The sequence below is a fragment of the Cariama cristata genome, unplaced genomic scaffold (assembly GCF_000690535.1).
Source record: "Cariama cristata isolate BGI_N322 unplaced genomic scaffold, ASM69053v1 scaffold26075, whole genome shotgun sequence".
Lineage (NCBI taxonomy): Eukaryota > Metazoa > Chordata > Aves > Cariamiformes > Cariamidae > Cariama > Cariama cristata.
The window spans coordinates 36,099-51,748 of NW_009619639.1; the positions used below are offsets into that span (position 1 = coordinate 36,099).

Below are 15,650 nucleotides of genomic sequence, written 5' to 3' on the forward strand. Positions count from 1 at the left end.
CCCCCCATTCTCGGAAGCAAAAAGTTGTATAATCTGAAAAACCTGACATTCCATATTGAGGGTTTATTGTAAGGTAGTAAAACCAGATTTTATATCTCGTTTATTCCTACAACTTCTGATGTGCTTCCAAAAATGGTATTAAGGCAGCAGCTGAGGAAATTTTATGAGATAATGAAGCAGAACAGTTACTGAAAGCCATCTGCTCAGTTGTTTACAAACTTGCTTCAATACTTCAGAGGCAGTGGTAGAGTACGTGTCTAAACTTCACAAGCTGCACTAGGTAGAACTAAATGAAATGCGCCGGGGCCGGGCTGAGCTGGGTCCCTCTCTGTGCGGTGTAAGCGGTTGCCAGGCAGGCCTGTTGGAAGCCAGCAGAAAGCACCACACAGAGGTGATTATGTGCCACCATCTGTCACGCTTCAAGCCTACCATACAGCATGGCTAATCAGCCTTGGCAGGATGATGGATGAACAGCAGCAGCTGCCAAAAGCCACTGTTGGCAAACAGTCCTGAAGTTAAGAACTTTTTCCCCCCTCTGCCTTCCTCTCCAGGGTCCTGCTGCGTGTCCGCATGCTCTACTATCTACGACAAGAAGTTATAGGGGACCAAGCAGACAAGATCTTAGAGGGTGCTGACTCAAGGTTAGTGCAAGTGCAGGTTTATTTTTTGCTTTATGACGCTGGCTTTTATAAAGTACATGTACTATAATAACGCAGCATTTAAAGGTTGTCACACTTTCTCTTAAATATCTGTTCTCAAGCAGCCTTATTATTTTATCCAGTGCAGTGGGTAATTTTCTTGGAGGAGGAAACAATGTGGGAAATGACAGAAGCGGATTTTCAGTGCTGCTAATATTGAAGGATTATTCTATCTCAATTTTAAAAATTTAAAAAAATACCCTAAGACCTTAAATGAATCATATTTGGATAACTGTTGTTGGCATTCCACTCCCAAAATAGCCTAATGTTGGTTTTTTTTTTTTTTGTTCGGGGGGGTGGTGTTTGTTTATTTAAACATCCTAATTATTTTTCAAGGTATTTGAATTTCTGTGTTGGGTTTGGGGTTTTTTTTCCCGCTCAAACTTCATATTTACAGAACAGTGTTAACCACTTTTGTATTTTTAAAAGAACAAAACCCAAAATTTCCTTATCCAGTAATACCTTTTGAGAACGTATATAATGCTGTCTTTACAGTGAAGTAGATGTATGGATACCTGAGCCCTTCCATGCTGAAGTTCCTGCAGACTGGTGGGATAAGGAGGCGGATAAATCCCTTTTAATTGGAGTATTCAAACACGGTAAGTGATGTCTCACTCTGAACAAAACTCAGTTGTAAAGCTTTCTGTGTGTAGGACTGTTCAGTCATAATATTAACAAGTATTGTTCCAAAGAACTGTTGGCTTGTATCTCCCTTTTTTCTTGCCTGCATTAAAAACCTAATATGAGCTGTAAATATCAGATGCTGTTTTTAAATGTTTGCAGAACATTTGAGAAGAAAACATTACTTTCTTGGCTGTAAATAAAACAAAACCATATTTGTTTAAATAATAGCCAAATAGTAAGATAGATCTCCATAAACTTTGCTTCCAGCACTGCTTCACTTGCTAACTCTGCCAACCAGTGTCAAAGTGGACGGTGGGCTTAACCTCTGCTATTAATCTGTACAAGTGCCTCCTGGGCTTTGTTCCAAGCAATATTTCACAAATGTCAGTGTTGAGAACTCCCGGCTCCCTTGAGTGGGATGCAGCCTTGTTAACTTTGAAAGGCTGGGGATGCAGAGCTGGCATGATATATACAGTGAGCGATTCCTGATTATAATCCCAATTCTCTGGAGGTCGCAGAGGTATTCTCAGCAGCCCAGCCTGACTAAAGGGGAGAATGATGGCTTATAAAACCTTTCATGATTACAGTTTGGCTTGAGGCTCTACAGCAGTTAGGAGCAGTGTGTTGTAGTACAAATCCTAATTGAATTGTGCTGTTCTGCCTATGTACAGCAGCTCTGTGTTGTGGGCTCAGCTGAGGCAAGTCTAGTCTAAAAATCATTTTCCTGCAGTGCACTGTTGGGATCTGCCATTTTCCATCTAGTCAACTTGGGCAGTAAAAAAGCAAACAGCAGTTTGAAAACCATAGAGAGAACAGTGTCATCTTACTGACATGCATCATCCTAAACCTAATAAGACAGGTTCGTTGGCCTTACGTATAACCCATGTATACGGCATTTTTGCAGCCTACGTTGAGGGTTCCAGCAGGGCTGGAGCTATAGAAAATGTGTGTGTGTGTGTTTCCATTCGCATCTGCATGTTTCCAGTAGGGAGTCTTGAATGTGGAAAGCCACTGTGAAAGTCATAGAGGAAACTTAAAGAACTTTTTCCACGCGTGAAAGATTGTTACTTTACCTTACAAAGACATTAAATTGAACACTTTCTTCAGTATCTACTATTTGTTAATGTTATTGATGTGAAAATGTTTCTGTGCTGATGGAATTTACCAATACGAAAAACTTCATTACATGAATGAAGTGGTTGTTTCCAGCACGGTGACAGCTCCTTTGTTTTATTTTAAAATGAATGAATGAATCCAGAAAATTGTACTACTTCTGCCTAAACTATTCTATTCACAGTTGGTCATAGCTTTTAAAAAAATTTGTCTCATGCTGTACATGCAGGTTATGAGAAGTACAATTCAATGAGAGCTGATCCAGCACTGTGCTTTCTGGAACGGGTCGGCATGCCTGATGCGAAGGCCATAGCTGCTGAACAGAGAGGGACAGACATGTTAGCAGATGGCGGTGATGGGTAAGGAGGACATGAAAAAATTAATAAACTTTATCAGCATTGTATATGTTGGCATGAGTTCATATGTCATATTTTGCCTACATCTCGCCTGAGGATCTGAAGTGATCATAGGATGTAAAAAGTACATAGAATTGTTTACACAGTTGAGCATGAAATATAAATGTGTAGCGTGGTACACCATACTGATGGCTTTTCTAGCTTATTTGCTTTTGTCCAGACAATCAGCCCCCTCTCAAAACTAATATATTTCTTGAAAATATTTCTTTTAAATATTTTATAGTGGTGAATTTGACAGAGAGGATGAAGATCCAGAATATAAGCCAACCAGAACTCCTTTCAAGGATGAGATTGATGTAAGAACTTGCAACTTTCTGTAATTACAAATATGTATAATTATAAGTGATTCTCCATGTTTGTTTTATTGTGCAGTTCTTAAGTTTGAGAGCTACCAGATAAACACACCTTACAAAGATTGTTTGCTGCTCTGTTTGAGAGATGACATATTTTTCTCCTGAAATGATAACATATGGTCAAAACTGAAAACTAAAATAACTTCTGTCTTCTCCCTAAGGAATTTGCAAACTCACCTCCAGAAGACAAAGAGGAGTCCATGGAAATACAGACAAGTAAGACTATAGTAAAGAAATAAAAAAACCAAAAATGGACCACTTAGTGAAAGGTGGACTGTATATTACCACATGAGGGGATAGGTGGTGCTTTGGGAAAACGCTGCAGTAAACTTTTTACTGCCACATCTCTTCATGCTTCACATCTTTCAAAACAATTATTTACTGTCTTTGAATAATCCACATTATGGCTTTCTGGGTTTCTAATTACATAGTAGAAATTGTGATGATAAAGACCGGATGTTTCATAATGCAGCTGTTGATGTTTTTGCCGAGATAATCTTGGAAGTTACAGATATGTTGTTTCCTCAGTATGGAGGAAAATTGCCAAGTTTAAGTGAGAATAATAAAGTGGAAAGTCGTAAGCATAGGTGTTTCCTCAGAGGCAGAATGATCTTCTTAGTAATATATTTAAAGATGCATTGCATATATTATGAATACTGTAAGTGTTTAAATTAGTTTGCATTCATGACATTGAATAATAGCACTTGATGGTTATCTCTAAATGCTTCACAAGCATTTCTGAGTTCTTATAGTTGGATGGTTTGATTCTCCTTTTTATCTCCTACCAATGTAGTTATCCAGTTTCTGATTTGTTATGCACCAATATTAATGAGGCATATGTTCTTATCTGATAAAACAGGAATTCGGTTATAGCCATAGAAACTTTGAAATGTTTAGTGGTGGTTTTTGCAGTGCACAAATACTTCTCTATTCCCTAGACAAGCACAGCGAAGGCAATGCTGAGTTAGGCCAACTCTACTGGCCCAACACTTCAACCCTGACTACCCGTCTGCGTCGTCTCATTACTGCCTATCAGCGCAGCTATAAAAGGCAGCAAATGAGGCAAGAGGCACTAATGAAGACCGACCGCAGGAGACGTCGGCCTCGGGAAGAAGTGAGAGCACTAGAAGCAGAAAGGGAAGCTATAATAACTGAAAAACGACAAAAGTGAGTTTCTCGGTGATCTCTCTTTAAATCTTAGTTGAGCATGTGTGTCGCCAGTACCACTGTTCTGTTTTGAAGGAATAAACTAAGAGGGTTTTGGGACATCCAAACTATATTTGGACTCTTGTTTATCCAGTGGCCTCGCTTCTCTTGCTTCTTCCTTAACTAGGTGGACAAGAAGAGAAGAAGCTGATTTCTACCGTGTGGTGTCTACTTTTGGAATTATTTTCGATCCTGTAAAACATCAGTTTGACTGGAATCAATTCAGAGCATTTGCCAGGCTTGATAAAAAGTCCGATGAAAGCTTGGAAAAGTATTTTAATGGCTTTGTGAATATGTGTAGACGAGTGTGCCGAATGCCAGTCAAACCAGATGATGGTAAGTTTTAACTGACTGTAGAAATCAATGTGACCACTATGAGACAGTGGGACTGTTGAAACTTCATGCCCAGGTGTAATGGTTTCAAAATGGGTGTACGTTTAAGCGATGTTAAACAATACAAATCGGTGTCATTGCAGAACCGCCTGATCTTTCCACTATGATTGAGCCGATCACGGAAGAAGAACTTTATATCGCATAGAACTGTTGCGGAAGATCCGTGAACAGGTTCTCCATCACCCACAGTTGGGGGAGAGGCTAAAACTTTGCCAACCAAGCTTGGACCTGCCGGAGTGGTGGGAGTGTGGTAAACATGACAAAGACTTACTGATTGGTGCTGCTAAACATGGAGTCAGTAGGACAGATTATCATATTCTGAATGATCCAGAACTCTCTTTTCTTGAGGCTCATAAAAACTTTGCTCAAAACAGAGGGATGGGTAATGCAATTACTGTCTCTGTAAACCCTCTGGGTGCTGGCTGCAGTCAAACACCACCTGTTGTCCCATCCACACCAGTACAAGAAGAAAAGACTACAGAACAAATGGAGTCTAAAGTTGAAGGGTCTGAAAATCCAGCAGCCAAAGAAAAGACTGAGAACAAAGAGGAGACAGATATTGCAGATAAGGACACTAAACCGGACTGTGATGCGGAGGCTGAGCCTAGCTCTGTTAAATGTGAAGTGAAAGACATAGAAATGAGTACAGACGTAGACCCAAAATCTATTTCTGAGAAAGGTTCGGAAGAAGATGAAGAGGAGAAGCTGGATGATGATGATAAATCAGAAGAATCCTCACAACCTGAAGGTAACGCATTGGTCAGATCGATTCTGTGTGCTTAACATGAGACCCACAGCTGTTGTAACTTGTGCCAGCTGGTAAGTGGCACACATGGAGCCAGTGTGGAGCTCGGGATGGGCTACATGTAGCAGTTCCTCTGCCTGTATCAGGTGGCTAGATAAGCTTTCATAAAAACCGTCCATCATCAGCGGGGTATTCCCCCCCAAGGGATGATTTCCAAGATAGCCTCCTGAGCCAATAAGCATACCCTCTGTGCCAAATGCAGAAGGCTAAGGCTCTGCTGTAGGAATTGCCGAACAAAAGCCTGAGTTAGAAATGTTGTGTTAAGCCTGGTTGTCTTAACCTATCTAGTTAGGTCGACATTGGGTGGTTGGGAACTTCTGTAGTTAATGCCTGGTCGTGGTTGTTATGCAGCAGGATCAGTTTCTCAGGGTAAGAATTTTGATGAAGAAAGCAATGCCTCTATGAGTACCGCAAGGGATGAAACACGCGATGGATTCTACATGGAAGATGGGGATCCCTCTGTGGTTCAGCTGCTTCATGAGAGAACATTCACCTTCTCTTTCTGGCCTAAGGTTGGTTAGGGGTAGAATGGCACGTGTCTTTTTCAATACAGATAAAATATGGGAAACGTGTTTGCAAAATAACAGCGAACTTGGTATGATTCTGCACTTCTAGTTGGGCGAGTGACTTTTTCCTATGAATAATTTGTGGAATAGCATTTTATTCTTCAATTTCGTACAAGCTAGCAGAGGAAATGAAAGGAATTGCTTTATTGTGAATAGTGGTGTTTAGTAAAACAACAAACTACTGACAGACGTGAGTTTGTTACAGGCCCCACAGCTGTATGTCAGCAGAATCACACCTCTCACATCTCTATTGATGGAAGCAAACTTAGGATTTTGAATTACAGATTTCATCTGCAGAGCAATCTGTGGTGTTGAGAGCAGAGATTTTGTAAGATCACCTTTTTATTTTGGGGGTGAGGAAATTGTAGAAAAGAGTGTTGGTGACCTACATGATCGAAGCCATTATGTAATGTTGACAGATGTAATTGTATTAAGGTATCCTGCAAACATAAGCAGCGGTTTTAGATAGGATAAAGCTATATCTTATTTTGGTAAAAATGTAGAAAATTATCTAATATAAAATGTTTTTAAAAATATGAAACATAACCTCGCAATAAATACGTACATAATTTAGTACTCTGCTTTGCAGTAAGGGTAGAGGGGGAAATAAAGTAGTAATAGTCTTAAGCTTACTAATCACCATAACAGGGCCATCTGGTTTGGGATGGGGGGGCAGGGTGGGGGGACCTTGCTCTTAATAGGCTTATTCCTGGGGAAAGCAAGCAGTCTGCTGCAGCTGCTGAGATTTGCTAGTGGCTTTTGCACTGTTTTGCTGTTTAGGAAGCTAACTGATGCTTATATTCCCTAACCAGCAGTGTTTCTCGTAGTTAGGAAGTTTCTGCTACTTCAGGCAGGCTAGCATAGAATGTGCTTGAATACAGAAATGTATAAAAAAAAATCAAATGATACTCATCTGTGTTTTCAGCATGTATTTTGGAAACATGGACTAAAGTATTATTTCAGTCATAGTGTAAAAGTAAAACAAAAAATCCTTCGTCTGTATAGGTTCAGCATAAATAGACTAATAAACATAATTAGAGATTTTTAATGTACACGCTTCAGTGAAATTTGAAGTGATAATGGGCGTGGAATGAAAATTGACATTCATTAGATGTCCCTAGATTGGTGCCCGTTTCATAATGTTGAACTTTATTAATAGTGACGCTAATGAGGATCCCCTTCCTAGGACAGAATTGCAGATCCAGCCTCTTGGATGTCGAGAGCTGCAGCTTTAAGATACTGATTGCAGATGTTTTGATTTTCCCTTCCTAACTGTTGAATTTGCTAACTACTGGAGTTTTGCAGTGTAAAACAATAGTGAGTTTCTGTTAAATTTGTCAGTTGGTACATTGTTACACAGAAAACTTGGTCTTTCTTCTCCCCTCCCATATAAATGCAGCTTTTAAATTCTAGTGATGTTTTATTCTACAAAATTGTCTGTTTATTAGCGTCTTGTAAGGCAATCACTTTATCCTGACCTGCAAGAGTAGTTGGTTTTGAATGTATTTCTTAAGCTTTGGAAGCTGGACTGTGTGGTTATACTCATTTGAGTTTAAAAGACAATTTTCACACTGGAGGTTCATTATGTACTTTTCCTTTATGCAGGACCGAGTAATGATCAACCGATTAGACAACATCTGTGAAGCAGTGCTGAAAGGGAAGTGGCCAGTAAATAGGCGCCAGATGTTTGATTTCCAGGGGCTCATACCTGGGTATACTCCAACAGCTGTGGACAGCCCTCTACAAAAAAGGAGCTTTGCAGAGCTCTCCATGGTTGGTCAAGCCGGCGTCAGCGGCAGTGAAGATATCACTGCTTCTCCTCAGTTATCGAAGGCAAGGCTGCATCTTTCTCTTTCTTACATAAAACATTTAATCTTGCATGGGCTTCTTTGGCATAATAGAAAAAACAAAAAATAGCATTTCTTTAAATAAAATAGGAAAAGAAAGTGTTTCTTTGAATAAAACGAAGGGTTTGTTTTAAGAGTTACATGTTTGGACTTTTATTTTAAATTCAGCATAGCAAACGGAGCTTTGCTAATGTTTGGAAATGCTCATTTTTCATTAGGAAGATGCACTCAATTTATCGGTTCCACGTCAGAGGAGGAGGAGACGAAGAAAGATTGAAATTGAGGCTGAGAGAGCCGCCAAGAGGAGAAACCTTATGGAAATGGTTGCCCAGTTACGTGAGTCTCAGGTGGTCTCCGAAAATGGACAAGAAAAGGTTGTAGATTTATCAAAGGCCTCACGAGAGGCAACAAGTTCTACCTCAAATTTTTCATCTGTTACTTCAAAGTTTATCTTGCCTAATGTCTCCACACCTGTGTCCGATGCCTTTAAAACTCAAATGGAGCTGCTGCAAGCAGGGCTTTCACGCACACCCACGAGGCATCTACTAAATGGCTCTTTAATAGATGGAGAACCACCCATGAAGAGAAGGAGAGGAAGGAGGAAAAATGTAGAAGGACTTGATCTGTTATTTATGAGCAGCAAACGGACATCATTGACTGTAGTAAGACAGCAACCTTTTTGTCTCATATTTGTTCTTCTGTGTCTAGTACTTTCTGAATGTAAATTTAAAGTGTTGATATACTGTCCTTAATGGTAATGTACAACTTTTACCCAACTAGCTTTTTCTTTGTGTTTAGAGCCGTTACTTCTTTTTGAACCGAACAAAATGTTGTTCACATCAAGTTTTTACTCTAGCAAATTGTAGCTGAGTTTTAAGCAGCTTGTACTTTCAAAAAGACTTTTTTGTTTGTCTGTCTAACAAAACATAATGTATTTATAACAACACACATTTTGAGGCTTAGGTATGTCTTTCTTACTGTGTAGAAGAGGGAAGGTCTTGGGGGCCATTAACTGGAAACGCACAAAAACTGCTCTGTCTTTAGCTGGATGTTCTTTAATGTTCAAGGATGCTAAATTTATGAAATACCCTAACGCAACGGTATCACTTTAGATAGTATGAATATTTAAACCCCATTAACTCTTGCGTATGCAAAATCTCCTTAAGCATTTAGCTTCAGTACCTGAAATTATTTCTGCCAGGTTGCTGTTCCCTTGAAGTGAGAATTCATACAGATAATTGATATTTTCAGGAGGATGCAGAAGTGACCAAAGCTTTTGAAGAAGATATGGAAACCCTACCAGCAAGGAACATTCCATCTCCTGGTCAATTGGACCCAGACACTCGCATCCCTGTAATCAATCTGGAGGATGGGACCAGGCTGGTGGGAGAGGATGCTCCTAAAAATAAGGATTTAGTTGAATGGCTTAAATTGCATCCTACTTACACTGTAGATATGCCAAGTTATGTACCAGTAAGTATGCGATTCTAAAAATGCTGTTGTGTTATATTGATACAGCAAGTTAGCTTTACAGGCGTCAAAATGAATTTCCTCACATTGGGCATAGTCAGTGGATTTTGTAACTGTCAGTAAGTTCTGTAGAATTTCATCATCTGATAAGAAAAATTTTTTTTCTAAGATAATCTGAGGGTAAAGTAACTGGCCCCTTCTTAAAATTGTTGTGAGAAGGGGTTCTGTGATTGGTGATTTTTGTCAAGAAAATGAAGAACTAAAAGGCAATACATTTCTCTTCTTTCCAGAAGAGTGCAGATGTGCTGTTTTCCCCATTTCAGAAGCCGAAACAAAAACGACACAGATGTCGAAACCCCAATAAACTGGATATAAACACTTTGACAGGAGAAGAAAGAGTACCTGTTGTAAATAAACGAAATGGAAAGAAGGTAAAAATTAAGTTAGTTCAGTGGAAGTCTTTAATAATGTCTTTGCATGTGGAAAGCAGGTTTTCCACTCCAAGCTTTCTTTTTAGAAGTTTAATAATTTGGCACCAGCAGTTATTCTTACTGGAATGTACCACCCACTTCCTTTAATTTCTTCTTTGCTCTTCTTATATGTTCATATTAATCACTCCAGTAAATAACTCTTGCTTTTTGAAACCATATAGCACATTTTTTCCTTATATCAGATAGGACTTTCATTGGTAGCCCTGCCTAAGTTGCAGCATTTTGATATATTTTTTTTAAAAAACAACGATCTTCTCAATTCTATTATCATTAGTTGGTTTCCATGTAGTTTTCCACAGTTTGAACTGAAAATCTTTACTGCCATCCTTCAGAGATTGAAGCGCACAGATAGAAAATGTCCATGTAAATGGTTGTTTGGTTTTGTTTGGTTGTTTTGTTTTGTTAAAATCATTAACCTTGTCTTTTGCATTAGATGGGTGGAGCTATGGCCCCTCCAATGAAGGACTTGCCAAGATGGCTGGAAGAAAATCCTGAATTTGCTGTTGCTCCAGATTGGACTGACATTGTTAAACAGTCTGTAAGTGAAACTCTCATTCCATGCTTCACTGTAGATTATAGCATGGAAAAGTTGAAGTCTGTGTAAATTGATTATTAAGTCTTTTTCTCATAGCTGGTTTTGAGCTGAGGAAATTGTTGTGCCTGGGTGGGAGTTACCCAGCTCAGGGAGGGGGTGGTGATAGGAGGCTGCTGCAGAATGGGATTGAAGTACACTCGAAAAATCAGCTACAGTAAGGCAGCCTTCAGCATTTGTTTTGCATTATTTTTTTCTTAGAAGCAACAATCCTTAATAAACACAGGTATCCATACATTAGGAACTATTAAGAAAATATTTGTCATATTCATAGCAGAAATAGAATTCATCATCTTGGTAACAGGCAGCATCAAAGGATTACGTTTTCTGCCTTTTATTTTACAACAGTTGTTTGAAAGTAAACGATACAATCCTGTGAATACTTCTTTAATAAAATATTCCTGTACTGAAGTTCAGTATGATGGTACAAAGGTATAAACTCGTAACTGCAGTATATCAGGGTGGCATTTTAAATGAAGCTATGGAGTTTCAGCATGTGTTGTTTTACTGTTGTGTTTAAATGTAAAAAAAATCTGACTTTGCTTTCTTCGGTTTTTCTTACGTATTCTACTGCCATTCACTTTCATAGCTAGCTAGTCATGGTTTGCCAGGGTTGAAAAACAAACCACTTTTGGAGTATGCTGAAATCCCTTTTGTTTCTTCCATCGTCATCAGTTAACTGCTGAAAGCTATAAAAGCTGATGAAGAATAAAGCTTGGGTTTTTTTCGCATCCCCTTTTCAGGGTTTTGTTCCAGAGTCCATGTTTGACCGTCTTCTCACTGGACCTGTTGTGAGGGAGGAAGGAGCAAGCAGAAGAGGAAGAAGGCCAAAAAGTGAAATTGCCAAAGCAGCTGCAGCAGCTGCTGCTGTAGCATCAACTTCGGGAATCAACCCACTCCTAATGAACAGTCTGTTTGCTGGAATGGACCTCACAAGCCTCCAGAACCTACAGAACCTGCAGTCTCTCCAGCTCGCAGGCCTCATGGGCTTCCCGCCAGGGCTAGCAACAGCTGCTACTGCTGCTGGGGGGGACACTAAAAATCCGGCTGCCATGTTGCCTCTGATGTTGCCAGGGATGGCAGGACTGCCCAATATGTTTGGACTAAGCGGATTGTTGAATAACCCGATAACGGCTACTACTGGAAATGCCACTACTACTTCTGGTCAAGGAGAGACTGGGGATGGCACTTCAAAAGCTGAAGAGAAGAAAAATGAGAACGAAGAGGAAAACAAAGACTCTGAGAAAAGCACAGACACTGTTTCTGCTACTGACTCTGCGAATGGATCTGTCAGTGCTGCTACTGCGGCGGGTAACCACTACCACCACGACCAACACTGGATTGCCCACAAACCCTCTGGCCTTCAATCCTTTCCTGCTGTCTACCATGGCTCCTGGCCTCTTCTATCCATCTATGTTTCTACCTCCAGGACTGGGAGGATTGACTCTGCCCGGTTTCCCAGCACTAGCAGGACTTCAGAACGCAGTGGGCTCCAATGAAGAGAAGGCTACTGACAAAACTGAAGGAACTGCCTTTAAAGATGAAGAAAATCTCGAAGGCAGTGATGCAGAGGAGAGCCTTGATAAAACTGCAAATTCCTCCGTTTTAGAAGATGAAATAGCACAGGGTGAAGAATTAGACTCACTTGATGGGGGGGAAGAAATAGAAAACAATGAAAATGATGAATAACCAGTACCAGTTACAATTAAAGTGTTTTAAACTTTTGACAAGTGGTAGTCCTACTGTTTACACTCACAGTTAATGTCCATACTTAGTTTTTATAAGCTGTTCTGTAACATAGTGTAGCAAAAAAAAAAAAGTTCAAGTCATGTTATACAGATGTGTCAAAAGGTATCTTGGTCATTAAGTATTGTGCAGTGCATTATTTATTATCCCTAGGAGAGATGAAATTTGAGAGGTGATCATGTCTTTTTAAGGAAATTGACATAATGCTCTGCTTTTTTTTTGTTTTCTTTTGGTACCATTGGTATTATGAATTAAGCAGCAATTTGTAATCAAGTGGCACTAATAGAAGGAAGTGCTGCTTAAAGGAAGGATGAAGTTATATATTTAATTTTTTTATTTTTAATTTTTTTTTTTTTTTGCTGTGAAGGTCAAGATGAAATTTACCATACATATCGTACTCGCGCTTCATTTTGACTGTATGGGAGTTCACCCGCTCACATGCGCGCACACACCCACAGACACACTCTCTCTCTGACAATCTTCATGATAGTGTGAATGTCTCTGTCTCGAGACGCAGCAATAATAAGGCAGCTGTTGAATGTGAAGAGTACCTTTTGGAAATTAACCCGCAGAGAAGGTTCTTACAGGATAAAGCTACAGTTTAATCGTCTCGTGATCTTGTAATGCACTGGTATAAACAAAAAGAAAAAAAATCAGGTACCTTTTTTAAATTAAAGGACTTTGTTACTTTAGCCACAAAGCTAAACAGCATTACCTCAACTCTAAACTAGCCTTGAAGTTTACAGACATGACTTTGTAAATGTATTGTTTTTCTTTGTTGTGATGTCTTTTTATTTTTTTTTTTTCTTTGGAAACTGCTATCATGTAAGATAAGATGTAAATTGCTGCCAACTGTAGTAATGATGCTTTTAATAAAAGTGACCCATGATATGCAGAGATATAATTATAGAACATAGTGTTTAGGGACATCAGAAAGCGAACACCAGTTTTGTATTTGCAGTTTGGCTTTTTTTATAGCATTTTTCTGCTATATTCTTTATAGATTAGTGGCTGTGAGCGCTGAACTGATCGTCTTGAAGGGACTAGGCAGGAAGAGAAACCTCGACTTACCTTCGTATTTTCCACTCTAAGTAACTCTACAGAAATGCACACTAAAAACCCTACTTTACTTCTTCAAAGGAGCATGAGAGACTGAGAATACTTTAAAATGTGTTCAGCATGTGATAATGTGGTACACTAAAGAACAAAAGGGCAAAAGAAAAATGAGGCTTTAATAGGCACAATATCTAGGTCATTTATCCTTGGTTAATGGGTAGAAAAACACAATGCTGTAGTGACAGCAAGGGATACAAAGGCTCTGTGGTATCCTGTAGACCAGAGCTTGTGATGCCAGAAACCACTGTGTCAAACAACCTACATGAAACTAAAACTGACCCACTTTTCATAAAAACCAGTGTCTCTTCTGGAGAGCTACCGATTTGTACCCTTTTGTGACCTTTTGATATTCGAGATAATGTACCGTTTGAGAACTTCTGTTTTCGCAGTGTTGTCACCTTGACGTGCACATACACAACTGCCTCAGGAGTGAGGATAAAAGATTAGATTTTCAGTGAAGTACATGAAAAATTAGCTATTTGAGTAACCAGCTGTGGGTGGGCCCCCCTCTTAGGACTAGTATTATCTGTGCTTTTGGAATACTGGAGAGCTGCAAACCTCGCTCTGTGACCGCTGCGAATTTGCACAGGAGCTCAAATGGACAACTAACGCGAGGCCAAAATTCAGTCCTGAGGGGGGGGAATATATGAAAAGGGGTGAACTTGGCCTGAAAAGAACATTTCATGAATGATAAAAGTAGATGAGAAATAGAAGGCTTAGGAAGGGAATTTAGTGTGAATGAATTGCAGGCGCGCACTGTTGAAATGAATAGATGTCAGGATGTCTTGTACTGCCACTTAAATAGATCGCAGGGAGTTAATGAAGGTCAGGAAGGATTCCCCCCGCCATGTACATCACGGAACAGTTGATGAGGTATGTTATTCCTGCCTCTTTCTAAAATGGCACACGTAGACCATGACAAGAAGTGAAAGCCAAGGTGTGTTATGTTCTCTGGAATTTGTTTGAGCTGTTATTTAAGTTGTTTAAATGCATCGTCTCTTTTTTTTTTTTTTCCTTCTACCTATAGAATTCCCACTGTAAAAGTTAGTATAGTAGGTGCTTCTCATCATGTGTATTCCATATACTGGTATCAAACAGCCTTTTTTTTTTTTTTTTTTTTTTTTTACATTCAGATTTATAATTCCCAGTAAAGATTTACACAGACTAACGATATCCCTTGGGAGGACCCTTTTTAATTGGCAAGACTAGAAATTATCTTGTGAAATGCCACACTAACCCCCTTTCTCCTCTGTCAAAATGAGAGGGAAATTCTGGTAACCGCCTATTTCTACCTATAGGTTTTTGGCACGGAAACATCCAAGTCACGGCGTAGGGTGTCCAAGGGACAAATAAGTGAACCTTACCCCTGTTAGAAGCATTCCCCCGTAATGGTATTACTCATCTGCCTTTCCTAATCAAAGAAAAAACAAAAACTGGAGAACTGTTGGAACAGAACAAATGCCATGGTGATGTGGAGCCGCCGTACTCTTTGCCTTCCGAACAGCCTCACTTCTCACCAGCCAAACAGAACGGTCACCTGTTGAAAACAAGGTGACATTTGATTTTTTTTGGATGAGATACGGGCCCCTGGTATGAAAAATGGAGTGGGGGGATTGCCATCTAATGTCCGAGAAATGTATTACATGAAAATATGAAGGTTTTTCTTTGATTTGACGCAGAGTTTTTACATGTCAGTTATTGCAAAGATTCTGCAGCGTTCTAAAGTGTGTCTAAATGAATAAAAGCTTACATGAGTAAGATGCTTAGATCAGATACTATTCTGCACTTGATTCACATCTGGAGCAACCTTTTTGTCCATCTCGATGAGAAGCCTTCTGTTTTTATTTTTTTTGCCACCAACCATTTTTTGCCGGACCTTCTCATGGTCACGGAAATGTTAATGGGGTTATCGAGGAATACAAACAGCTTTTTTTGTTGTTGCTTTCAAGAGGAAAGTACCTGTGTCAAAGCACAGCAATGGTCTGTGGACTAACACAGCCTTTTCTGTGGGCGTGGTGTGCTCTCCTGCTGAGGGAAACAACAAAACAACAACGCGTCTGCTCAAAGGTACGTGTTTTTTTTTTAAGAACTGGACTGTAAAGGAGAACCGGTTCAAGTACAAGTGTTGAAAGCTGTCACTGATGAAATAGTGGACAAATCCCTAAACTCGTCTCGGCTTCTTCTGTCAGCTTTGGTCTCTTGTTTGGTATCGAT

At 39.6% G+C, this 15,650-nt stretch overlaps 1 protein-coding gene across 1 annotated transcript in view; it reads left to right on the forward strand.

Moving 5' to 3' along the window:
* Window positions 1-13,212, forward strand: part of LOC104162568 (chromodomain-helicase-DNA-binding protein 7-like) — a gene marked incomplete at its 5' end in the record, with an annotated part of 47,860 nt that extends 34,648 nt beyond the window's left edge. Inside the window, 17 exon segments of the mRNA XM_009701324.1 lie at window positions 552-641; window positions 1,194-1,297; window positions 2,665-2,794; window positions 3,075-3,147; window positions 3,366-3,420; window positions 4,143-4,371; window positions 4,538-4,746; window positions 4,887-4,925; window positions 4,928-5,551; window positions 5,960-6,120; window positions 7,780-8,007; window positions 8,240-8,683; window positions 9,273-9,494; window positions 9,782-9,922; window positions 10,416-10,520; window positions 11,318-11,883; window positions 11,885-13,212. Coding sequence (XP_009699626.1) covers window positions 552-641; window positions 1,194-1,297; window positions 2,665-2,794; window positions 3,075-3,147; window positions 3,366-3,420; window positions 4,143-4,371; window positions 4,538-4,746; window positions 4,887-4,925; window positions 4,928-5,551; window positions 5,960-6,120; window positions 7,780-8,007; window positions 8,240-8,683; window positions 9,273-9,494; window positions 9,782-9,922; window positions 10,416-10,520; window positions 11,318-11,883; window positions 11,885-12,263 — 3,799 coding nt within the window.
* Window positions 13,213-15,650: the final 2,438 nt, after the last annotated feature.